This window comes from Salmo salar, chromosome 06 (genome assembly GCF_965601325.2).
Source record: "Salmo salar chromosome 06, fSalSal1, whole genome shotgun sequence".
Taxonomy (NCBI): domain Eukaryota; kingdom Metazoa; phylum Chordata; class Actinopteri; order Salmoniformes; family Salmonidae; genus Salmo; species Salmo salar.
Window position 1 is genome coordinate 91856219 of NC_138296.1, and position 27155 is coordinate 91883373.

General features: G+C 41.8%; 1 protein-coding gene across 1 annotated transcript in view; it reads left to right on the forward strand.

The window, feature by feature from the left end:
- The window catches only part of syndig1l (synapse differentiation inducing 1-like), a 98789-nt gene extending 71901 nt beyond the window's left edge, over window positions 1-26888 (forward strand). Inside the window, exon 4 of the mRNA XM_014206116.3 lies at window positions 18347-26888. Within this exon, the coding sequence (XP_014061591.1) occupies window positions 18347-18505 (159 nt within the window). The 3' untranslated portion in view covers window positions 18506-26888. The remainder of the gene's footprint in view (window positions 1-18346) is intronic.
- The last annotated feature ends 267 nt before the right edge of the window (window positions 26889-27155 follow it).

Genomic DNA, 27155 nt, shown 5'->3' on the forward strand with positions numbered 1-27155 from the left:
TTTAGGGTGTTTTCTATCCATATGTAATAAGTATATGCATATTCTAGTTACTGGGTAGGAGTGGTAACCAGATTAAATCGGGTATGTTTTTTATCCAGCCGTGTCAATACTGCCCCCTAGCCCTAACAGGTTTTAAGAGCATCAATTGAGAGCAGTCAGACTATGTAATAGTTAAATGTCTTTTAACAAAAGAGAAGAGACATTATTTGTAATATGATTGAGTATTGCATTTCGAAAGACAATTACTTTATACGAACATGTATTGCAATGTGAAACGTATTTCAAAAAACACTGATTTAAGTTTGGTGAAAAAAGTGCCAGGTTTCCTCCAGACGTGACGCTTGGCATTCAGGCCAAAGAGTTCAATCTTGGTTTCTGCAGACCAGAGAATCTTTCGGTGCCTTTTGCCGAACTCCAAGCGGGCTGTCATGTGCCTTTTACTGAGTAGTGGTTTTTGTCTGGCCACTCTACCAATACGGCCTGGTTGGTGGAGTGCTGCAGAGATGCTTGTCCTTCTGGAAGGTTCTCCTATCTCCACAGAGGAACTCTGGAGCTCTGTCAGAGTGACCATCAGCTTCTTGGTCACCTCCCTGACCAAGGCCCTTCTCCCCTGATTGCTCAGCTTTAGGAAGAGTCTTGGTGTTTCCAAACTTCTTCCATTTAAGAATGATATAGGCCACTTCGTTTTTGGGGACCTTCAGTGCTGCAGAACATTTGTGGTACCCTTCCCCAGGTCTGTGCCTTGACACAATCCTGTCTCGGAGCTCCATGGACAATTCTTTCGAACTCATGACGTGGTTTCTGCTCTGACATGCAGTCAAGTGTAAATTATGTCTGAGTGTTGGAGTGTGCCCCTGGCTATTGTTCCATCTGGTTTGTTTAATATAAGGAATTTTAATATATTTGTACTTTTACTTTTAATTCTTAGGTACATTTTAGCAATTCCGTTTACTTTTGATACTAAAGTATAGTTAAAATCAAATACTTTTAGACTGTTATTCAAGTGGTATTTTACTGGGTAACTTTCACTTGAGTCATTTTCTATTAAGGTATCTGTACTTTTACTCAAGATTGGACAATTTAGTACTTTTTCCTCCACTGCACACACTTGTCACTACCTGGACACATCAGTGCTTTTTACTTCTCAGGGCTATAACACAGCCAGGCTGTTGATGGCCAAGTCTATCTCAAATGTGAAGTCTTTTTAACGAAGGCTAAACATCCAGTCTCCTCATATGTTTGTGTGACCACGGAACTTGGTAGGCAGACGGAACTTGGCTGTCTGTGAATTATCTTAGCAGCTTATTTAGTTCTTCCTCAGTAATTATAGGAAATGTTCTAGTGTAATGATTAGAGATGGCTGATTCCTTCAGCGTGTCAATCTACTGTGAGTGAAGCAGCAGGAGAGGGGCATGGCAGGAGAAGGGAATGGCAGGAGAGGGGCATGGCAGGAGAAGGGCATTGCAGGAGAAGGGCATTTTTTAACCCCTACATGATCGGTGGGACCCCGCGGGACGGTTGAGCTAACGTAGGCTAATGCGATTAGCGTGAGGTTGTAAGTAACAAAAACATTTCCCACGACATAGACATATCTGATATTGGCAGAAAGCTTCAATTCTTGTTAATCTAACTGCACTGTCTAATTTACAGTAGCTATTACAGTGAAATAATACCATGCTATTGTTTGAGGAGAGTGCACAGTTATGAACTTGAACAGTTATTAATAAACCAATGAAGCACATTTGGGCAGTCTTGATATAACATTTTGAACAGAAATACAATGGTTCATTGAATCAGTCTACAACTTTTCACATACACTGCTGCCATCTAGTGGCCAAAATCTAAATTGCGCCTGAGCTGGAATAATACATTATGGCCTTTCTCTTGCATTTCAAAGATGGTACAAAAAAATGCATGTTTTTTTCTTTGTATTAGTTTTTACCAGATCTAATGGGTTATATTCTCCTACATTCATTTCACATTTCCACAAACTTCAAAGTGTTTCCTTTCAAATGGTATCAAGAATATTCATATCCTTACTTCAGGTACTGAGCTATAGGCAGTTAGATTTGGGTATGTCATTTTAGTCGAAAATTGAAAAAATGCATGGGGAAGAAAAGGCGCAAATTAACTACTAAACACTTGAGATGATTTAAACGTCAATCTACCAGGAACCCATTATCCTCCAGTACCACCATATTCCTGAACTGCAACCTACCTGGAGTGTCCAGAAGTACAAGGTGTCAAGTGCTCAGAGACATGGCCAAGGTCAAGATGGCTGAAACACGGCCACCACTGAATAATATTCACAAGTTGAAGCGTCAAGATTGGGCAAAGAAATACCCGAAGACAGATTTTTTATAAAGGTTTTATGGACAGATGAAATGAGAGTGACTCTTGATGGACCAGATGGATGGGCCCGTGGCTGGATCAGCAAGGGACACAGGGCACCACTTCGAGTAAGGCGTCAGTAAGGTGGAGGAGGAGTGCTGGTATGGGCTGCTATCATTAAGGATGAGGTAGATGGACCTTTTCGGGTTGAAGATGGACTGAAACTCAACCCCCAAACTTACTGCCAGTTTCTGGAATATTCTTTCTTCAAGGCAGTGGTACAGGAAGAAGTCCTCAGCATTCAAGAAGGCCATGATCTTTATGCAGGACAATGCTCCATCACATGCATCCAAGTACTCCACTGCTTGGCTAGCCAGCAAGGGCCTCAAAGATTCCCCAATAATGACATGGCCCCCTTCCTCACCTGACTTAAATCCTATTGAGAACTTGTGGGCCCTTCTCAAACGTGAGAATTAAAGTGAGGGAAGACAATACACCTCTTTGAACAGCATTTGGGAGGCTGTGGTTGCTGCTCCAGTGAAAGTTGATCGTGAACAGATCAACAAACTGACAGCCTCCATGGATGGAAGGCCCATGGCAGTTATTGAAAAGAAGGGTGGCTATATTGGCTATATCATTTTGTGTTACTTATTTCTTACACTTACTTTAAAAATACACACCCACTGTACATACACACATACACACATATATACATACATACATACACTACTGTTCAAAAGTTTGGGGTCACTTAGAAATATCCTTGTTTCCATGAAAACATACATGAAATGAGTTGCAAAATTAATTGGAAATATAGTCAAGATGTTGACAAGGTTATAAATAATGATTTTTAATTGAAATAATAATTGTGTCCTTCAAACTTTGCTTTTGTCAAAGAATTGTCCATTTGCAGCAATTACATCCTTGCAGACCTTTGGCATTGTAGTTGTCAATTTGTTGAGGTAATCTGAAGAGATTTCACCCCATGCTTCCTGAAGCACCTCCCACAAATTGGATTGGCTTGATAGGCACTTCTTACGTACCATCAAGCTGCTTCCACAACAGCTCAATAGGGTTGAGATCTGATGACTGTGCTGGCCACTCCATTATAGACAGAATACCAGCTGACTGCTTCTTCCCTAAGTAGTTATTGCATCGTTTGGAGCTGTGCTTTGTGTCATTGTCTTGTTGTAGGAGGATATTGGCTCCATTTAAGCGCCGTCCACAGGGTATGGCATGGTGTGGCAAAATGGAGAGATAGCCTTCCTTCTTCAAAATCCCTTTTACCCTGTACAAATCTCCCACTTTTCCACCACCAAAGCACCCCCAGACCACCACATTGCCTCCACCATGCTTAACAGATGACATCAAACATTCCTCCAGCATCTTTCATTTTTTTTGCATCTCACGAATGTTCTTCTTTGTGATCCGAACACCTCAAACTTAGATTTGTCTGTCCATAACACTTTTTTCCCAATCTTCCTTTGTCCATCGTCTGTGTTCTTTTGCCATCTTAATCTTTTGTTTTTATTGGCCAGTCTGAGATATGGCTTTTTCTTTGCAACTCTGCCTAGAAGGCCAGCATCCGAAAGTCGCCTCTTCACTGTTGAGGTTGAGACTGGTGTTTTGCGGGTACTATTTAATTAAGCTACCAGTTGAGGACTTGTGAGGCATCTGTTTCTCAAACTAGACACTCTAATGAACTTGTCCTCTTGCTCATTTGTGCACCGGGGCCTCCCACTCCTCTTTCAATTCTGGTTAGACCCAGTTTGCGCTGTTCTGTGAAGGGAGTAGTACACAGCGTTGTACAAGATCTTCAGTTTCTTGGCAAGTTCTCGCATGGAATAGCCTTCATTTTTCAGAACAAGAATAGACTGACGAGTTTCAGAAGAATGTTCTTTGTTTCTGGCCATTTTGAGCCTGTAATCGAACCCACAAATGCTAATGATCCAGATAATCAACTAGTCTAAAGAATGCCTTCTTTTAATCACCACAACAGTTTTCAGCTGTGCTACCATAATTGCAAAAGTGTTTTCTAATGATCAATTAGCCTTTTAAAATTATAAACTTGGATTAGCTAACACAATGTGCCATTGGAACACAGGAGTGATGGTTGCTGATAATGGGCCTCTGTACGCCTATGTAGATATTCCATTACAAATCATCCGTTTCCAGCTGCAATAGTCATTTACAACATTAACAATGTCTACACTGTATTTCTGATCAATTTGATGCTATTTTAATGGACAAAAAATGTGCTTTTCTTTCAAAAACAAGGAAATGTCTTAGTGACCCCAAACTTTTGAATGGTAATGTACATACATACATACATACATACATACATACATACATACATACATACATACATACATACATACATACATACATACATACATACATACATACATACATACATACATACATACATACTGTGTGTGTATATATATATATATATATATATATATATATATATATATATATTTTTTTTTATATATATATATATATATATATATATATTTATATATATCCACATACACATCATACACACATACATACATACATACATACATACATACATACATACATACATACATACATACATACATACATACATACATATATATATATACAGGTAAATAAATACAGAAAAAGTAAAGGGGAAAACTAAACAGAAGTCACTTGAACCCAGTCTGGCACAAAGAGAAGATTCATATGGTAGACAAGCCTGTACACAATCTATATACACACACACCATTAACCATATATAAGATAAATATTTATTTACAATTTATTTATAGGTATCCCTTTTACTTTTATTCCAGGCTTTATCTAAATATTCAGCGAACTGAAATACACAATGGACCAAAAAAAACATTTCAATTTCTCCTCATCGCTCAGCCACATAATACCAAGGTATATTACATTTACATTTACATTTAAGTCATTTAGCAGACGCTCTTATCCAGAGCGACTTACAAATTGGTGCATTCACCTTATGATATCCAGTGGAACAACCACTTTACAATAGTGCATCTAAATCTTTTAAGGGGGGGGGGGGGGTTAGAAGGATTACTTTATCCTATCCTAGGTATTCCTTAAAGAGGTGGGGTTTCAGGTGTCTCCGGAAGGTGGTGATTGACTCCGCTGTCCTGGCGTCGTGAGAGAGCTTGTTCCACCATTGGGGTGCCAGAGCAGCGAACAGTTTTGACTGGGCTGAGCGGGAACTGTGCTTCCTCAGAGGTAGGGGGGCCAGCAGGCCAGAGGTGGATGAACGCAGTGCCCTTGTTTGGGTGTAGGGCCTGATCAGAGCCTGAAGGTATGGAGGTGCCGTTCCCTTCACAGCTCCGTAGGCAATCACCATGGTCTTGTAGCGGATGCGAGCTTCAACTGGAAGCCAGTGGAGAGAGCGGAGGAGCGGGGTGACGTGAGAGAACTTGGGAAGGTTGAACACCAGACGGGCTGCGGCGTTCTGGATGAGTTGTAGGGGTTTAATGGCACAGGCAGGGAGCCCAGCCAACATCGAGTTGCAGTAATCCAGACGGGAGATGACAAGTGCCTGGATTAGGACCTGCGCCGTATATCTGGTGTATCGTATATCCGTATATCTGGTGGTCTGTCTCCTCATCACTCAGCCACATAATACCAGGGTATATCTGGTGGTCTGTCTCCTCATCACTCAGCCACATAATACCAGGGTATATCTGGTGGTCTGTCTCCTCATCACTCAGCCAAATAATACCAGGGTATATCTGGTGGTCTGTCTCCTCATCACTCAGCTACATAATACCAGGGTATATCTGGTGGTCTGTCTCCTCATCTCTCATTCACATAATACCAGGGTACATCTGGTGGTCTGTCTCCTCATCGCTCAGCCACATAATACCAGGGTATATCTGGTGGTCTGTCTCCTCATCACTCAGACAGATAATACCAGGGTATATCTGGTGGTCTGTCTCCTCATCACTCAGCCACATAATACCAGGGTATATCTGGTGGTCTGTCTCCTCATCACTCAGCCACATAATACCAGGGTATATCTGGTGGTCTGTCTCCTCATCGCTCAGCCACATAATACCAAGGTATATCTGGTGGTCTGTCTCCTCATCGCTCAGCCACATAATACCAAGGTATATCTGGTGGTCTGTCTCCTCATCGCTCAGCCACATAATACCAGGGTATATCTGGTGGTCTGTCTCCTCATCACTCAGCCACATAATGCCAGGGTATATCTGGTGGTCTGTCTCCTCATCTCTCATTCACATAATACCAGGGTATATCTGGTGGTCTGTCTCCTCATCGCTCAGCCACATAATACCAGGGTATATCTGGTGGTCTGTCTCCTCATCTCTCATTCACATAATACCAGGGTATATCTGGTGGTCTGTCTCCTCATCACTCAGCTACATAATACCAGGGTATATCTGGTGGTCTGTCTCCTCATCTCTCATTCACATAATACCAGGGTACATCTGGTGGTCTGTCTCCTCATCGCTCAGCCACATAATACCAGGGTATATCTGGTGGTCTGTCTCCTCATCTCTCATTCACATAATACCAGGGTATATCTGGTGGTCTGTCTCCTCATCGCTCAGCCACATAATACCAGGGTATATCTGGTGGTCTGTCTCCTCATCACTCAGCCACATAATACCAGGGTATATCTGGTGGTCTGTCTCCTCATCGCTCAGCCACATAATACCAGGGTATATCTGGTGGTCTGTCTCCTCATCTCTCATTCACATAATACCAGGGTACATCTGATGTGCCTTCTGGAATAAGAGCGAGTGTATATCGTGGTAGAAAGGGCAATAGAGGATAAAATGAGTTTCATTCTCTATTTCTTCAAGGTCCCAATAGTTACATAGTCTTTCCTCTTCCGTTTCACCACAATACCGACCTTTTTCAATATGCAGAGGCAATATCCGTGATCTTACCTGTTTCAATACGCAGAGGCAATATCCCTGATCTTACCTGTCTGTGCACATAGCGATCTCTTGCTTTTAGGTAGGTTATACATAATATATCTCTCATAGACCAATTCACCCTTAATCAAACAAAAGGTTGGGTTTATGATTCATCTCCTCCAGCCATTTTTGTTTTCATGTTGCATCAACAGTTGTTTTTTAATCATGTCTATGTCAACCTTAATTTGGTTTTCGTACAGATGTTCACAGTCAGACTCTTGGAAAAAGGTCAGACATTTCAGTTGCCCAGGCTCCCCCTATGGATAAATCCCATAGAACAACTGTATTAGCTTTTCTGGCAGTTGGCATATCCAACAGTCTATTCCAAAGTCTCACCATACACGCCTTCCATCTCACATCACAGGGTTTCCAGCCCGTGTCCCCTGTTATTGCAAATATAGGTGCAAACTTGTGGACATCTAAAAAAATAGTCCAGATCAGGACCTCTCAGCACCCCACACTCCTACTGAATAGTCCAGATCAGGACCCACCCCACACTCCTACTGAATAGTCCAGATCAGGACCTCTTAGCACCCCACACTCCTACTGAATAGTCCAGATCAGGACCTCTTAGCACCCCACACTCCTACTGAATAGTCCAGATCAGGACCTCTTAGCACCCCACACTCCTACTGAATAGTCCAGATCAGGACCTCTTAGCACCCCACACTCCTACTGAATAGTCCAGATCAGGACCTCTTAGCACCCCACACCCCTACTGAATAGTCCAGATCAGGACCCACCCCACACTCCTACTGAATAGTCCAGATCAGGACCTCTTAGCACCCCACACTCCTACTGAATAGTCCAGATCAGGACCCACCCCACACCCCTACTGAATAGTCCAGATCAGGACCTCTTAGCACCCCACACTCCTACTGAATAGTCCAGATCAGGACCTCTTAGCACCCCACACTCCTGCTGAATAGTCCAGATCAGGACCCACCCCACACTCCTACTGAATAGTCCAGATCAGGACCTCTTAGCACCCCACACTCCTACTGAATAGTCCAGATCAGGACCCACCCCACACTCCTACTGAATAGTCCAGATCAGGACCTCTCAGCACCCCACACTCCTGCTGAATAGTCCAGATCAGGACCTCTCAGCACCCCACACTCCTACTGAATAGTCCAGATCAGGACCCACCCCACACTCCTGCTGAATAGTCCAGATCAGGACCTCTTAGCCCCCACACTCCTACTGAATAGTCCAGATCAGGACCTCTTAGCACCCCACACTCCTACTGAATAGTCCAGATCAGGACCTCTTAGCACCCCACACTCCTACTGAATAGTCCAGATCAGGACCCACCCCACGCTCCTACTGAATAGTCCAGATCAGGACCCACCCCACACTCCTACTGAATAGTCCAGATCAGGACCTCTTAGCACCCCACACTCCTACTGAATAGTCCAGATCAGGACCTCTTAGCCCCCCACACTCCTACTGAATAGTCCAGATCAGGACCCACCCCACACTCCTACTGAATAGTCCAGATCAGGACCTCTTAGCACCCCACACTCCTACTGAATAGTCCAGATCAGGACCTCTCAGCACCCCACACTCCTACTGAATAGTCCAGATCAGGACCTCTTAGCTTCCCACACTCCTACTGAATAGTCCAGATCAGGACCCACCCCACACTCCTACTGAATAGTCCAGATCAGGACCCACCCCACACTCCTACTGAATAGTCCAGATCAGGACCTCTTAGCACCCCACACTCCTGCTGAATAGTCCAGATCAGGACCTCTTAGCACCCCACACTCCTACTGAATAGTCCAGATCAGGACCTCTTAGCACCCCACACTCCTACTGAATAGTCCAGATCAGGACCTCTCAGCACCCCACACTCCTACTGAATAGTCCAGATCAGGACCTCTCAGCACCCCACACTCCTACTGAATAGTCCAGATCAGGACCTCTTAGCACCCCACACTCCTACTGAATAGTCCAGATCAGGACCCACCCCACACTCCTACTGAATAGTCCAGATCAGGACCCACCCCACACTCCTACTGAATAGTCCAGATCAGGACCTCTTAGCACCCCACACTCCTACTGAATAGTCCAGATCAGGACCTCTTAGCACCCCACACTCCTGCTAAATAATCAAATCAAAGTTTATTTGTCACGTGCGCCGAATACAACAGGTGTAGACCTTAAAGTGAAATGCTTACTTACAGGCTCTAATAGTGCAAAAAAGGTATTAGGTCCAGATCAGGACACACGCATGTCTGATACAGTTTAGAATACGTAGCTTAACCAATATCTCGTCTGGCTCAGGGCTGGCTCAGGGCTGGCTCAGGGCTGGCTTCATCCATATTCCATTGGAGAGAGAATGGCCCTCGGCAGTAGGCTAATTGAACACATACAATACACCCTCTCCATCAAAGTGCTCTGAACGATTATAGTATGACTGCATGATCAATACCTGTAGCCGGGTTCGCAGATAACATTGTGTGTGTGTGTGTGTGTGTGTGTGTGTGTGTGTGTGTGTGTGTGTGTGTGTGTGTGTGTGTGTGTGTGTGTGTGTGTGTGTGTGTGTGTGTGTGTGTGTGTGTGTGTGTGTGTGTGTGTGTGTGTGTGTGTGTGTGTGTGACTGCATCATCAATACCTAGTCAGGGATACAGATCACAAACTAACCTCAGGCAGCGACAGAGACCCAATAATAAATGGATGATAGAATCTCTATGCACACTTTGATGTCTTCAAGAGGTGAACGTCTATACAACATGCATCCAATTCATTGTCTGTTCATGTAAGTATTCAATAGAGATGTGGATGGTCTGCGTGTTCAACTGGAGAGGCTGAAATGCAATAATAAAATCTACTTGCAGTGAAGCCTCTCAACATTAACGTTACATACATTCATTCATCTAGCAGACACTCCCAAACTAGAGCAACCCACAGGAGCAACCAGGGTCACATCGACAGATCTCCAACCATGTCGAATCGGGAACCCGAACCAGCAACCTCTCAACCATCGGCCCAAGCACCCAACCGCCAGGCCACCATTCCATCCAAGACCCACCCCTCCCACCGAAAAACCTCCCCCTCTAATCCCCACCCCCAAATCTCACAACAACGTTTTTTCTAGGGTCAATTTTAGATTTGATTAATGTTGTGCTTTTTCAGCCATTCCTGAACCTGAAACCAGAAACAGGCTCCCTGAGGGAAATACCAGAACAAATGGTCTATTGATTCTGTATCCTCACAACAAAATCTAAGATGATTGTATGCCCTAAATATTCAACATTTTGTTGGTGGAAAGAATTCTGTACAGAATTCTGGTTCGGGTTCCCGATTCGACATGGTGGGAGATCTGTCAATGTGCCCCTGGGGGGGGGGTGCTTGTTGGTGGAAAGAATTATGTACTATAATTTGAGCTGAAAAGCACAAAGTCTTGAATCCATATAACAACTCATACACCCAGTGCTATGGAATCAGTACATCAAAAATCTATTCCCAGCTATTTTGCAATCTGTATGGCACAGCTGTCAACATCTTGGTCTTCAAATGAAACTGGTATACTTTCCTATTTACATTATGCTATTTTTGTTTCTCCGTCAGTTTTGATCCTTTAAATTGGGCAGACAGACCAGTTCCCTACCTTCTCCCGCTGCCACCTCAATTACCTCGACTAACCGGTGCCCCCGCACATTGACTCTGTACCGGTACCCCCTGTATATAGCTTCACTTGTTATTTTACTGCTGCTGTTTAATTATTTGTTACTTTTGTTTTCTATTTTCAATTTTTTACTTAAGACTTACAGTGAGGGAAAAAAGTATTTGATCCCCTGCTGATTTTGTACGTTTGCCCACTGACAAAGAAATGATTAGTCTATCATTTTAATGGTAGGTTTATTTGAACAGTGAGAGACAGAATAACAACAAAAATATCCAGAAAAACGCATGTCAAAAATGTTATAAATTGATTTGCATTTTAATGGTGGAAATAAGTATTTGACCCCCTCTCAGTCAGAAAGATTTCTGGCTCCCAGGTGTCTTTTATACAGGTAACGAGCTGAGATTAGGAGCACACTCTTAAAGGGAGTGCTCCTAATCTCAGTTTGTTACCTGTATAAAAGACACCTGTCCACAGAAGCAATCAATCAATCAGATTCCAAACTCACACATAGACAGTAGTAACACACTTGATATAATAACTGTAGTGGTGCAGTTGGTAGAGCATGGTGTTTGCAGCGCCAGCATGGTGTGTGCAACGCCAGGGTTGTGGGTTCAATTCCCACAGGGGGCCAGTACAAAAAATGCATGAAATGAAATGTATGCATTCACTACTGTAAGTCACTCTGGATAAGAGCGTCTGCTAAATGACGTAAATGTGTGAGGGTTGGAGCTATAGTAGTTATGTTGCTGTGACTAGTAGCTCTAAGTATTATGTATCTGTGACTAGTAGCTCTAAGTATTATGTATCTGTGACTAGTAGCTCTAAGTATTATGTATCTGTGACTAGTAGCTCTAAGTATTATGTATCTGTGACTAGTAGCTCTAAGTATTATGTATCTGTGACTAGTAGCCTTAAGTATTACAGTTTTAGCTGTGACTAGTATCCCTAAGTAAGAGAGCAACATCCATGCCAATATTTCCACCCTCAGCCCAGCATCAAGCCAGCTACAACTTGTGTAAAAACATCAGACTCCTTAATCCAATAACTTTAGAGCTACAGTATGAATTAGTTGTCCCTACAGTGAAGGGAGAGAGAGACGGAAAGAGAGAGGGAGAGGTGTTGGAGAGAGAAAGACTATTTAACTTCAGTAACTTTAAAGTTTATTCTACGGTTTAAATCACCATCCCCTCACTGCTCTATACACATATAGAGAGTGATAATACAGTGACTAGAGTATCCGAGTCTGAGATGATCCCTTCTTATAGACCCTGATGCTTTGTTAGAATATATATATTGATAAATGCAGCCTTAAGATTTAGAAAAGCACAACCTCCAAACTGTGCTGCTTCTGAGTTTGTAGACTGCAATTTATTCATTGATAATGCAAATAAGATACTTAAAGAGTTTATCTCGCTAATAAACTCTGAATTATAATACATTCAGAGTCTAAATAAACTCATGAGTCATAATCAAACAAATTATGGTTATTTAATCAATGCAGTGATGCGTTGAAATATCTCTCTCTCTATCTCATGCTTCAGCAGTTTACTTCTCAAAAAAGGATTCAAGGAAAAATTTGAACATTGTAGTTACTCATAGAGGTACTCTTATTCACTAGTCACACACACTGTACTGGACAATATACACACTGTTACACACAATGTACACACACTGTACTAGACAATATACACACTAATACACAATGTACACACACTGTACTAGACAATATACACACTAATACACAATGTACACACACTGTACTAGACAATATACACACTAATACACAATGTACACACACTGTACTAGACAATATACACACTAGTACACAATGTACACACACTAATACACAATGTACAGTACACACACTGTACTAGACACTATACACACTGTTACACACAATGTACACACACTAATACACAATGTACAGTACATACACTGTACTAGACTATATACACACTGTTACACACAATGTACACACACTCTAATACACAATGTACAGTACACACATTGTAATACACTGTGTACACATACACAATGTACACACACTGTTACACACAATGTACACATACAGGTAATGTCATACACAGGTATGCATACACAGAACTCATACTGTCACGCACACACACACACACACACACACACACACACACACACACACACACACACACACACACACATACACTCCGTCCATTCACTACGTCCCTCTAAGCCTGACAATCAGCACTGTAAGTCTGTCCAAAGGGAGACCAGCCTCACGCTACAACATAATTATGAATCTGAAGCCAAGCTACGGATTGATTAATCAATTACATGCTGTTTAATTAACGGCTTCATTAAAGAAATTCAATTAGGGGCCTTTATTGTGTGGGTCCACTGCCCTTCAACATTGATCAGTCCCCTGTCTGTCTGTGTGTGCGTGTCTGTGTGTGTGTCTGCGTGTGTGTGTGTGTGTGTGTGTGTGTGTGTGTGTGTGTGTGTGTGTGTGTATGTAGACCAAATAAAGATATCTGCTGTCACATTAAAACGCTGTCTAAAAACCCCTAGAGTCTATTGGTCGCACCGGTGCTTCAATCCCTATCAAAATTCATCAGTTTCGCCTCCCGAGTGGCACAGTGGTCTAAGGCACTGCATTGCAGTGTTGCGGTGTCACTACAGCCTGGGGTTTTGACTATATCAGCAATTTGAGTGACATTCATTTTCCTCAGCAAAATCAGTTGCCCACAACTGTCACTTTCTATGCCAGGGTTTATAGTAAAATGCAACTATGAGCTTCAGTAGCATCACATCTGTGGCCATGACCAAATGACCAAATGACCAAATGACCTAATGTCCTAATGTCCTAATGACCTAATGACCAAATGACCAAATGACCAAATGACCAAATGACCTAATGTCCTAATGATCTAATGATCTAATGTCCTAATGACCTAATGTCCTAATGTCCTAATGTCCTAATGTCCTAATGACCAAATTACCAAATGACCAAATGACCTAATGACCTAATGTCCTAATGTCCTAATGACCTAATGTCCTAATGACCAAATGACCAAATGACCAAATGACCAAACGTCCTAATGACCTAATGTCCTAATGTCCTAATGTCCTAATGTCCTAATGACCTAATGACCTAATGTCCTAATGACCTAATGACCTAATGTCCTAATGTCCTAATGTCCTAATGACCTAATGACTTAATGTCCTAATGTCCTAATGACCTAATGACCTAATGACCTAATGTTACCTCATAATGAGTTAACAGAAGACAGTCCATAATATATAAACAGAAGACAGTTATCTGACAGGATTTAGTTCTCCAGCGTGATAATTCATTGTTTCCATCCTTACACATTACTCGCTGACTGCATTATCAGGCTTAACACATTATTTACTGACTGCATTATCAGGTCTAAGACCTTGTTTACTGTCTGCATTATCAGGGTTAACACATTACTCGCTGACTGCATTATCAGGGCTAACACAGTACTCGCTGACTGCATTATCAGGGCTAACACATTATTTACTGACTACATTATCAGGTCTAAGACCTTGTTTACTGTCTGCATTATCAGGGTTAACACATTACTCGCTGACTGCATTATCAGGGTTAACATTACTCACTGGCTGCATTATCAGGGCTAACACATTACTCGCTGTCTGCATTATCAGGGCTAACATTATTCGCTGACTGCATTATCAAGGCTAACACATTACTCACTGACTGCATTATCAGGGCTAACAAATACCTAGGTGTCTGGTTAGACTGTAAACTCTCCTTCCAGACTCACATTAAGCATCTCCAATCCAAAATTAAATCTAGAATCGGCTTCCTATTTCGCAACAAAGCATCCTTCACTCATGCTGCCAAACATACCCTCGTAAAACTGACCATCCTACCGATCCTCGACTTCAGCGATGTCATTTAGAAAATAGCCTCCAACACTCTATTCAACAAATTGGATGAAGTCTATCACAGTGCCGTCCGTTTTGTCACCAAAGCCCCATATACTACCCACCACTACGACCTGTACGCTCTTGTTGGCTGGTCCTCGCTTCATATTCGTCGCCAAACCCACTGGTTCCAGGTCATCTACAAGTCTCTGCAAGGTAAAGCCCCGCCTTATCTCAGCTCACTGGTCACCATAGCAGCACCCACCCATAGCACACGCTCCAGCTGGTATATCTCACTGGTCACCCCCAAAGCCAATTCTTCCTTTGGCCGCCTCTCCTACCAGTTCTCTGCATCCAATGACTGGAACGAACTGCAAAAATCTCTGAAGCTGGAGACCCATATCTCCCTCACTAACTTTAAGCACCAGCTGTCAGAGCAGCTCACAGATCACTGCACCTGTACATAGCCCATCTGTAAATAGCCCATCCAACTACCTCATCCCCATACTGTATTTATTTATTTATCTTGCTCCTTTGCACCCCAGTATCTCTACTTGCACATTAATCTTCTGCACATTCTACCATTCCAGTGTTTAATTGCTATATTGTAATTACTTCACCACCATGGCCTATTTATTGCCTTACCTCCCTTATCCTACCTCATTTGCACATGCTGTATATATACTTTTTTGTACTGTATTAATGATTGTATGTTTGTTTACTCCATGTGTAACTCTGTGTTGTTGTATGCGTCGAACTGCTTTGCTTTATCTTGTCCAGGTCGCAGTTGCAAATGAGAACTTGTTCTCAACTAGCCTACCTGGTTAAATAAAGGTGACACACTTTTTGTTGTTGTTTTAAATAAATAAACACATTAACCACTGACTACATTATCAGGGCTAACACATTAACCACTGACTACATTATCAGGGCTAACACATTAACCACTGACTACATTATCAGGGCTAACACATTAACCACTGACTACATTATCAGGGCTAACACTTTTGTCTCATACATCAAATGTATTGAGAGCCAGAAGAACTAACTCCACTTGTATTGGTCAGTAAGCACTACACCCAACGCAGCTAGTAGAAGAATATAAGAGTCATGAAAGGAACGTGTGTATTTTACTAATAAAACAGATACAAAATCAAACCCCACCCCCCCAAAAAATAAAAATACAAATAAAACCAACTCAAAAGTATGGTTCTAAAACACAAATGAAAAGCTGAACTTTAGACAGCCAACTAACTCCACTGATGGAAGTAAAGATAAAGCATGTATTTTCAGCTTCGCTGTTCAGGAAGGGAATTCTAGCTAACATGGGTATTTTATTTTGAAGGACAGGTAGGTTATTTCATACAAAACTGTCAGCTGGAAGGGGTAATGGTTAGCTAACAAATAAATCATTTTAGCCTCTTATGTGCATCCCAAATGGCACCCTATTCCCTACATAGTGCACATACTGTAGGACACTGGTCAAAAGTAGTGCACTATAAAGGGAATATGGTGACATTTGAGACACATACATGATGTTAAAATTAGTGTTAGCTAATCGTTACTCTTCCATGTGTAAATACTCGAGCAGACAGTTGTGTATGAAATAACTTACCTGTCCTTTAAAATAAAATGCCCATGTTTTTCAATGCAATTGAATTGGCTATTAAGAATGAAAAACATAATTATTTATGAAAACATGTTTAGTTTGCCTTGAAATCTCTTGAAACATGCAGAATAAGAAGTCTACATTAGTTTTCAAAAGGATTCATTGTTTAGGAGTCGTTCATCACTCCAGTAGGATTTGTATTCTATCCCTGTCCTCAGAAAACCCACCTGCTATGTACATGTTTAAAGGAATTTAAAATGAATGACACATCCAAAATCATCGTTCGTCATTCTCAAAATATCTTAAAACATGTTTTCTTCAGAATAACTGGCAGGATTTTACTGACAGACAGCTAGCTATTCATGGTTCAGGTAAGAGTCATCCATAGCTCCAAGAGGAATTGGTGTTTTCTCCATCACCTCTCAGAAAAACTCACTAGTCATGTAAAATTATTACGCTGAAAATGAATGCAACGTCAGTAGACATCGTTCATTGTTCACCAATCTATTCTCTGGCTTCTATCTGAGACTGCCCCTACAGGTAACAGTCCAGATAAAGAAAACACCAGTTAGCCTAAGGGGTTGGGTTAAATGCAGAAGACACATTTCAGTTGAAGGCATTCAGTTGTACAACTGACTAGGTATCCCCACCCCCCTTTTCCCTTTCTTAATAGAAATAAAGATAACACCAACATGAAGTGTCTTAACAGGGCGTTGGGTCACCACGAGCCAAAACAGCTTCAGGGTGCCTTGGCATAGATTCTACAAGTGTCTGGAACACAATAGGAGGGATGCAACACTGACAATCTAACATTCTATGTGTTCTGTCAGTCTAACATTCTAACATTCTATGTGTTCTGACAGTCTAACATTCTATGTGTTCTGTCAGTCTAATGTTCTAACATTCTATATGTTCTGTCAGTCTAATATTCTAACATTTTATGTGTTCTGTCAGTCTAACATTCTAACATTCTATGTGTTCTGTCAGTCTAACATTCTAACATTCTATGTGTTCTGTCAGTCTAACATTCTAACATTCTATGTGTTCTGTCAGTCTAACATTCTAACATTCTATGTGTTCTGTCAGTCTAACATTCTAACATTCTATGTGTTCTGTCAGTCTAACATTCTAACATTCTATGTGTTCTGTCAGTCTAACGTTCTAACATTCTATGTGTTCTGACAGTCTAACATTCTATGTGTTCTAACATTCTATGTGTTCTGACAGTCTAACATTCTATGTGTTCTAACATTCTATGTGTTCTGACAGTCTAACATTCTAAGTGTTCTGTTAGTCTAACATTCTAACATTCTATGTGTTCTGTCAGTCTAACATTCTACGTTGATGGTGATGGAAAACAGTCTCAGGCGCCACTCCAGAATCTCCTAGGAGTGTTCAATAGGGTTGAGATCTGGTAACTGAGACGGCCATGGCATATGGTTTATATCATTTTCGTGCTCATCAAATCATTCAGTGACTGCTCGTGCCCTGCGGATGGGGGCCATTGTCATCCTATGGGCACATAGCCATGGTAGCCAAAAGAATGGTCAAGCGTTCTATACATTTTAATGCTAAATATAATGGGATGTTAATTGCTTAGGAATTGCTCAGGAACCACAGCTGTGTGAAAGCACCTGCTTTCAATGTACTTTGTATCCTTTATTTACTCAAGTGTTTCCTTTATTTTGGCAGTTACCTGTATCGCACAAGGCTTGACTACTCCTAATTGCCAGTTTTAAAATCTTATGTCCGAAGACTTGTTTAGTCCTAACTACCATTTTCACATGTCTTACATCATATGACAAGACTCCTAACTGCGATTTTTCAAACCCACAATCCATGATGAGCTTTTCCACAGTTCTATTGTGTTTCCAAGGCGATATCTCACTCATCTCTCTCTCCTCTGTTCCCTTCTTCCAGACCAGTAAGGCGGTGACGAAGGGTGACTTCCCGCTGGCGAGCATCGCATCCCGGAGGGCACTATTCCTAGCAGCCCTTTCCATCACCATTGGGACAGGGGTCTACGTTGGGGTGGTGGTGGCCCTCATCGCCTACCTCTCCAAGCCTGGACACGTATAGCAGTGCCTGACCTCCCGGACCAGACCACCGGGGAAAAGCAGGACAACTAGGAACTGTCTCTTCCTGGAATGGAACACTGCCACTGGCATGGAAACTTTTTGGGGACATATTCCTCCTTCTCCCTCCATCCCTCCATTCTTCTCCTGGACAACCAGAGGAACCACAGAAGAGGAAAGGAAGGATGAACCACCACTCTCAATGAACACAGCTAATGCCAGAGGTTAGAACTGCCAACTCTCCGGAACATAACAGCGCTCCTAACAATGGAAACAGTTTTTGGGGCATGTTCCTCTGTCTTTTTCTCTCTCATCCATACATCTGTCTATCCTCCCCCTTTAGCTTCCCTACGGGTGGTCCCCGTCAGCAAAGATTAGATGAACAGACTGAGAAGGGCAAGGCAGGAAGGGAGGAGGAGGAGGAGGAGGAGAGCAAGGCGAAACCAGGACAGACTGAAAACAGACATATTTCTCTGGGAAAAGTTACCTGAGTGAAGTTGAAGAGAATTGAGTTCTGCCGTTCCGCTGTTCTGCTCCGTTGTCTTCACCCCCCTGTAGGGTGTTTGAACTCTGCTGTGTTCCTCCAACATTCTACAAACCATTACAGAAACAGAGACAGACAGGGGAGGGAACAGACATGGAAAAACATGGACACCAATTACTGAGACTTTAGGGAATGGAGGAACTTCAAGGGGCCCCAGTGTCTGGAGGACTCACTGAAAACATAAGCTGAAACACTAAAAACCTTGAGTTCTCTGTGTCATCTGAACTTCTAAACAGGTTTTGAAAATGTTGACTATTTGGATCCCCTGCTACTGACTGACTATCCATTTTTTTGAATATACCATCAAATGCTTCTTCAATTGGCCTGGTTCTAGGCCTAATGCTGGGTGGTTTTCTGTCAACATGAAGACCCTCGTCTGAGATCCTTTTAGACTAGAGAGAGAGATAGAGACAGAGAGCCCTCTTCCCACTGATGGGGTAGTCATGTAACAGGTCCTTATTGCTTTCTGACTTTCAGAACTTTAAAGTCAGATCAAACATTTGTCTGGCCAAAGGCATGTTTTCATCTTAATAAAGGAGACTATCTGGGCTATTGTCAACACACTCAGAACTGTTAATTACTGTTTGTTGAAATGACAACAAGAAAGCAAAGCTGCCAAACATTGACAGATCTCACAATTCTATAATTAATTAATAACATAATTATTGTGTGTGTGTTTTTCTAACTGAACAAACTGTGTTGGCAGAAATTGAATTATCTAAATTCAAAAGGGGAGAAAAAGCTAATTTCCTGCTTTCTGCAGATGAACTGGACAGATACTGGAGAGAGATGCATAGTGCTGAAGTTGTTTCCCTCCCTAAAGCGGCATCAATATCAGTCCATCAAAGAGAAACGCCATAAGATCTATCTAATAATGTCTTGTTTTGGTCCGTTAGGGTTCTGCCTTCCCTCCATACATCCGAGCTAGTGTTTCTATGTGGTTCCCCCTCTAACTTTCTATGGTACCTTCACTAAACCCTGCCTGAAGGTGTATTCAGATCTACTGGCATGGCCGAACAGTCCTCGAACAGTCCTCGAACAAAGCACTGGACACTTAGTAGTAGACAGAAGACTGTATTTATTTTGATGTTTCCAGTATTACAGTGTTACAGCAGAGGTGTCCTCACATCCGGTTCAGTTCCTCTTAAAGTCTTTTTCACTCAGAAAGAATAGGGCTTAACATAAATTGTAACAAAATGCAGAAAGAACAAAAATATATACAGTACCAGTCAAAAGTTTGGACACACCTACTCATTCCAGGGTTTTTCTTTATTTTTACTATTTTCTACATTGTAGAATAATAGTGAAGACATCAGATCTATGAACTAACTCATATGGAATCATGTAGTAACCAAAAAAAGTGTTAAACAAATAAAAATATATTTTATATTTGAGATTCTTCAAAGTAGCCACTCTTTGCCTTGATGACAGCTTTGCACACTCTTGGCCTTCTCTCAACGTTTCTCAAATATTGAAGGTGTTTTGGCAATAGCGCCACTTTTTAACCATCTCTATAATATACAGTGCCTTCGGAAAGTATTCAGACCCCTTGACTTTTGCCACATTTTGTTACGTTACAGCCTTATTCTAAATTTGTATTTTTTAATTTTTTATTGCATTAATCTACACACAATACCCCACAATGACAAAGCAAAAACATGTTTTTAGCAATGTTAGCTAATTTTTTTTTAAATAAAAAAACAGAAATATTAAATTTACATAGGTATTCAGACCCTTTACTCAGCACTTTGTTGAAGTGCCTTTGGCAGCGATTAAAGCCTCAAGTTTTCTTGGGTATGACGCTACAAGCTTGGCACACCTGTATTTGAGGAGTTTCTCCCATTCTTTCCTGCAGATCCTCTCAAGCTCTGTCAGGTTGGATGGGGAGCGTTGCTGCACAGCTATTTTCAGGTCAATTCAACAATGTTCGATAAGGTTTCAAGTCCGGGCTCTGGCTGGGCCACTCAAGGACATTCAGAGACTTGTCCCGAATCCACTCCTGCGTTGTCTTGGCTGTGTGCTTAAAGTCGTTGTCTTGTTGGAAGGTGAACCTTCACCCCAGTCTGAGGTCCTGAGAGCTCTGGAGAAGGATTTCATCTCTGTTCTTTGCTCTGTTCATCTTTGCCTCGATCCTGACTAGTCTCCCAGTCCCTGCCGCTGAAAAACATCCCCACAGCATGATTCTGCCACCACCATGCTTCACCGTAGGGATTGTGCCAGGTTTCCACCAGACATGACAATTGGCATTCAGGCCAGAGTTCAATCTTGGTGTTATCATGGTCTGAGAGTCTTTAGGTGCATTTTGGCAAACTCCACGCAGGTTTTTACTGAGGAGTGGCTTCCATCTGGCCACTTTACCGTAAAGGCCTGATTGGTGGAGTGCTGCAGAGATGGTTGTCCTTCTGGAAGGTTCTCCCATCACCACAGAGGAACTCTAGAGCTCTCTCAGAGTGACCATCAGGTTCTTGGCCACCTCCCTGACCAAGGCCTATCTCCCCTGATTGCTCAATTTGGCTGGGTGGCCAGCTCTAGGACGAGTCTTGTTGGTTCCAAATATCTTCCATTTATGAATGATGGAAGCCACTGTGTTCTTGGGGACCTTCAGTGCTGCAGACATGTTTTGGTACTCTTCCCCAGATCTGTGCCTCGACACAATCCTGTCTCGGAGCTCTACGGACAATTCCTTTAACCTCATGGCTTGGTTTTTGCTCTGGCATGCAATGTTAACTGTGGGAACTTATATAGACAGGTGTGTGCCTTTCCAAAAAATGTCCAATCAATTGAATTTACCACAGGTGGACCCCAATCAAGTTGTAGAAACATCTCAAGGATGTTCAATGGAAACAGGATGCACCTGAGCTCAATTTCATGTCTCATAGCAAAGGGTCTGAATACTTATGTAAACAAGGTATTTCTATTTTGAATGTTTTATAAAATTTCAAAAACATTTAAAAACCTGTTTTCACTTTGTCGTTATGGGGTATTTTGTGTAGAATTCTGAGGATTGTTTTTTAATTTAATCCATTTTAGAATAAGGCTGTAACGTAACAAAACGTGGAAAAAGTCAAGGGGTCTGAAAACTTTCCGAAGGCACTGTGTATGAGTTGGACCTCTGAGTGAAGGAAAAGCAGCCAACAAGTGGTCAGAATATGTGGGAACTCCTTCAAGACTTTTGGAAAAGCATTCCAGGTGACAACCTCATGAAGCTGGTTGAGAGAATGCCAAGAGTGAGCAAAGCTGTCATCAAGGCAAACGTTGGCTGCCTTGAAGAATCTCAAATATAAAATATATTTTGAATTGTTTAACACTGCTTTGGTTATTACATGGTTCCATATGTGTTATTTCATAGTTTTTATGTCTTCACTATTGTTCTACAATATAGAAAATAGTAAAAATAAAGAAAAACCCTTGAATGAGTAGATGTGTCCAAACTTTTGGCTGGTACTATATACACTACCGTTTAAAAAAGTTTGGGGTCACTTAGAAATGTCCTTGTTTTTGAAAGAAAAGCAGATTGTTGTCCATTAAAATAACATCAAATTGATCAGAAATATAGTGTAGACATTGTTAATGTTGTAAATGACTATTGTAGCTGGAAACGGCTGATTTTCTATGGAATATCTACATAAGCTAACAGAGGCCTATTATCAGCAACCATCACTCCTGGGTTCCAATGGCACGTTGTGTTAGGTAATCCAAGTTCATAAATTTAAAAGGCTAATTGATCATTAGAAAACACTTTTGCAATTATCTTAGCACACCTGAAAACTGTTGTTCTGAAGCAATAAAACTGGCCTTTAGTGTCAGGAGCGTCGTAAAAGGTGGACCAAAATGCAGCGGGTATATGAATACTCATCTTCTTTTATTAGAAGAAAAAAAAAAAAAAAACATTTATACAAAAAACAACGACGAAAAACAGTCCTGTAAGGCTCACAGCTATACACGGAACAACTACCCACAAAACCCATGGAAAAAAACACCCCAACTAAAAAGGACCTTCAATTAGAGGCAACGAGGAACAGCTGCCTCCAATTGAAGGTCAGCCCAATAAACTAAACATAGAAATATAAGAACTAGAACACACATAGAAATATATTAACATAGAACATAACCCAAAAACCCCCGAAACACACAAAACAAACACACCCCTGCCACGTCCTGACCAACTACAATAACAAAATGACCCCTTTACTGGTCAGGATGTGACATTTAGACTAGTTGAGTATCTGGAGCATCAGCATTTGTGGGTTTGATTACAGGCTCAAAATGGCTAGAAACAAAGATCTTTCTTCTGAAACTCGTCAGTCTATTCTTGTTCTGAGAAATGAAGGCTATTCCATGCGTGAACTTGACAAGAAACTGTAGATCTCGTACAACGCTGTGTTCTACTCCCTTCACAGAACAGCCAAAACTGGCTCTAACCAGAATAGAAAGAGGAGTGGGAGGCCCCGGTGCACAACTGAGCAAGAGGACAAGTACATTAGAGTGTCTAGTTTGAGAAACAGACGCTTCACAAGTCCTCTACTGGCAGCTTCGTTAAATAGTACCCGCAAACCACCAGTCTCAATGTCAACAGTAAAGAGGCAACTCCGGGATGCTGGCCTTCTAGGTAGAGTTGCAAAGAAAAAGCCATATCTCAGACTGGCCAATAAAAAGAAAAGATTAAGGTCGGCAAAGGAACACAGATGACGGACAGAGGAAGATTAGAAAAAAGTGTTATAGACAGACAAATCTAAGTTTGAGGTGTTCGGATCACAAAGAAGAACATTTGTGAGACGCAGAAAAAATGAAAAGATGCTGAAGGAGTGCTTGACGCCATCTTTCAATCATGGTGGAGGCAATGTGGTTGTCTGGGGGTGCTTTGGTGGTGGTAAAGTGGAAGATTTGTACAGGGTAAAGGGGATTTTGAAGAAGGAAGGCTATCTCTTCATTTTGCATCGTCATGCCATACCCTTTTGACGGCTTTAAGTGGAGCCAATTTCCTCCTACAACAAGACAATGACACAAAGCACAGCTCCAAATGTTGCAAGAACTACTTAGGGAAGAAGCAGTCAGCTGGTATTCTGTTTATAATGGAGTGGCCAGCACAGTCACCGGATCTCAACCATATTGAGCTTTTGTGGGAGCAGCTTGACCGTATGGTACGTAAGAAGTGCCCATTAAGCCAATCCAACGTGTGGGAGGTGCTTCAGGAAGCATGGGGTGAAATCTCTTCAGATTACCTCAACAAATTGACAACTACAATGCCAAAGGTCTGCAAGGCTGTAATTGCTGCAAATGGAGGATTCTTTGACGAAAGCAAAGTTTCAAGGACACAATTACTATTTCAATTAAAAATCATTATTTATAACCAACATCTTGACTATATTTCCTATTCATTTTGCAACTAATTTCATGTATGTTTTCATGGAAAACAAGGACATTTCTAACGGACTCCAAACTTTTGAACGTGTGTATATATATATAATATCCCCATCAGTCCTATAGCTATTTACCTGATGTAACTTCAAGATTTTACCATCCAGTTTTTGTTCTCTAAAACTGTCCTCTGCTCTAGGGCCAGTGTAGGCTGAGTCCCAAATATTCCCTATGTAGTGCACTACTTTTGACCAGGGCACATAGGGTTCCGGCCAAATGTAGTGTTATACAAAAGGAATAGGGTGCTGTTTGCTCAACTTCATAGTGTTCCTGTGGTCTAACTCAGTGTTCTGGTACAACACAGACAACTATTCAATACTATACATTCCCAGGACCCAGGTAGAGTGTGGGCAGTGAAGCATTGTAACCCAACTAGTAACCAATACACTTACAGCTCTCTCTCTCTCACCCTCCCTCTGCCTCCCTCCTTTCCCTCCCCTCTCTCACTTTCTCCCTCCCTCTCTCTCCATCTCCCTCCCTTCCTCTCCCTCTCACCCTCTCCCTAACTCCCTCCCCTCTCTCCCTCTCTTCCTCCCTCCCTCACCCTCTCCCTAACTCCCTCTCTCTCCCTCACCCTAACTCCCCCCTCTACCTCCCTCCCTCAAACTCCCTTTCTCTCCCTAACTCCCTCCCCTCCTTTCTCCCTCCCCCCTCTTCCTCTCTCCCTCTCTCCCCCTCTCCTCCCCTCTCTCGCTCTCTGCCTCTCCCCCACTCTCTCCTTCTCTCTCCCTCACTGGTCATGCATTAGTCATAACTGACATTTATCGGTCACAATTATCTCCCTATAATGGTTTTCTCTGTACGAGAGAATCAGCATCTCTCTAGACTAGAGCATAGCCCAACATAGTAGCTAATACATTTCAAATCTGGCCTGTTGGCCAGTTTTCCAGTTGTGGGTTGTTACAGTCGAGTGTAATGATGTGAAAAAAAAATGCATTTGCCTGTCCGTAGCTCTCAGATAACAAAACATTTGGTATTTGTCCCAAATGGCACCCTATTATCTATGGGCCCTGATCAAAAGTGGTGCACTATGTAGGGAATGGGGTTCTACTTGGGATGCAACCCTTGGAGATATAAACAGGAAAGACAATTTCAGCACCGTCCACTAATGAAGATGAACCATGTCGACTTGGCTCCCGAGGGAAATGGTTGGGAAGTTGTTTTGCTATAATGGCTACCATTAAAACTCATTCAATAGCAGCTGTAGGCAGTGGCAGTTATTTTAACAGCAGCAGTTAGCGGCCATCTTGTCTTCCAACTGCAATGGGCATTGTCTCGCCAGTTGGGACCACCAAGCTAATTTTGTCTGACCATTATCAATAGACAAACAGAGAGACTTCTTCACTAGGCTAGACACTGAGGCCATGCGCATGCAGATGCGCACACACACACTAGACAGACACACTAGACAGACACACACACTTACACACACTAGAAGCAGGCAGAAGGTGGATGGCAGACCCAGATAACAGCACATTTTGGCTTAATTGATTTGCTAGTGTTTTTGGCTATTAGCACTAGCGTCATTCACTACCCAATGAACTGAACCCCTTTGTTGTTTAGACCTGGTTACTTCCTGTTCCTGTTAGATGATCCACCCGGCCTTATCATCCACCCGTGACCCCTTTTACAGTGTGTCCCCATGGCAACCGTTTGGCCCCACCAGTTTGTGGCAGAGCTATCGATTTAAGATATGTGTCTCTTCGTCCATTGGATTCGTTCCCATCACCGTTATAAAATGTTGGTGCTTGAATATGTTATGCTGATGACTAACACTGTAAACTACTTCTGAGAGTTGGTGTTATGTGTTCTTATGTGTTTGTCACAGTGTTCATATTAGGACAATCATCTCCTCCTGAGACTGAGTCTGGCCTAATTATATATATATATATATATATATATATATATATATATATATATATATATACACCGTATTTTTGTTTGTTTGTTTACCTTTTTGAGAGAAAACATGTTATATTTCTGATACAGCTGATGAATGCTTTGTGTTCTGTTCTGTAGCGTTGTCATTCAAAGGATGTGTTTTATCGGGCTCTTTAGAGAACCTGGTATTGTTCTGTTCAATACGGTTTGACATTAATGTTGATGCTGTTGTTTCTCCCAACTTTAAACCTGATAGGCTGATGATCTCCGCCTATGTAACAATGCTCAATCTGATACGTTTATGGTTTCTGTGAACATAACTAATGACGTTTTAACAGGATGTTTCTGAGCATTCTTCAATACCAGGGTGGTCGTGCTTCTCTAGGTATTGTGATATTCTGGAAACAAAATACAACCAAATTTTATTTAGATTTTACTTTATGTTTGGGATATTCCCTACTTTCTGTATGTCTTGTGTGAGAAGACAATGTAAATATTGCTAATATAAAAATGTTCTGGGATGTAATGTAAAATAAAAACTACAGGAGAAAAATGACTTTTCTTTTCTTCAATCTTGAAAAACAAATCTTTCTCTGTGGTTTGTATGCAGATTTCTGTTCGTTTGACAACTACGAATATAGTGTCTTTTGTGACTTCAGTGAATCCAGAATATTTTCAAAAACAAAGCCAACTTCGAACACAAATACAAAAGATGGGTGTGTTTGGCTAAGTGCTTTGTGAGGCTGTGATTTGGTGCTTGCACTGCCCGGCTTCCACAAGGAAGTGTACATAATTAACTTGTTCAGGACGA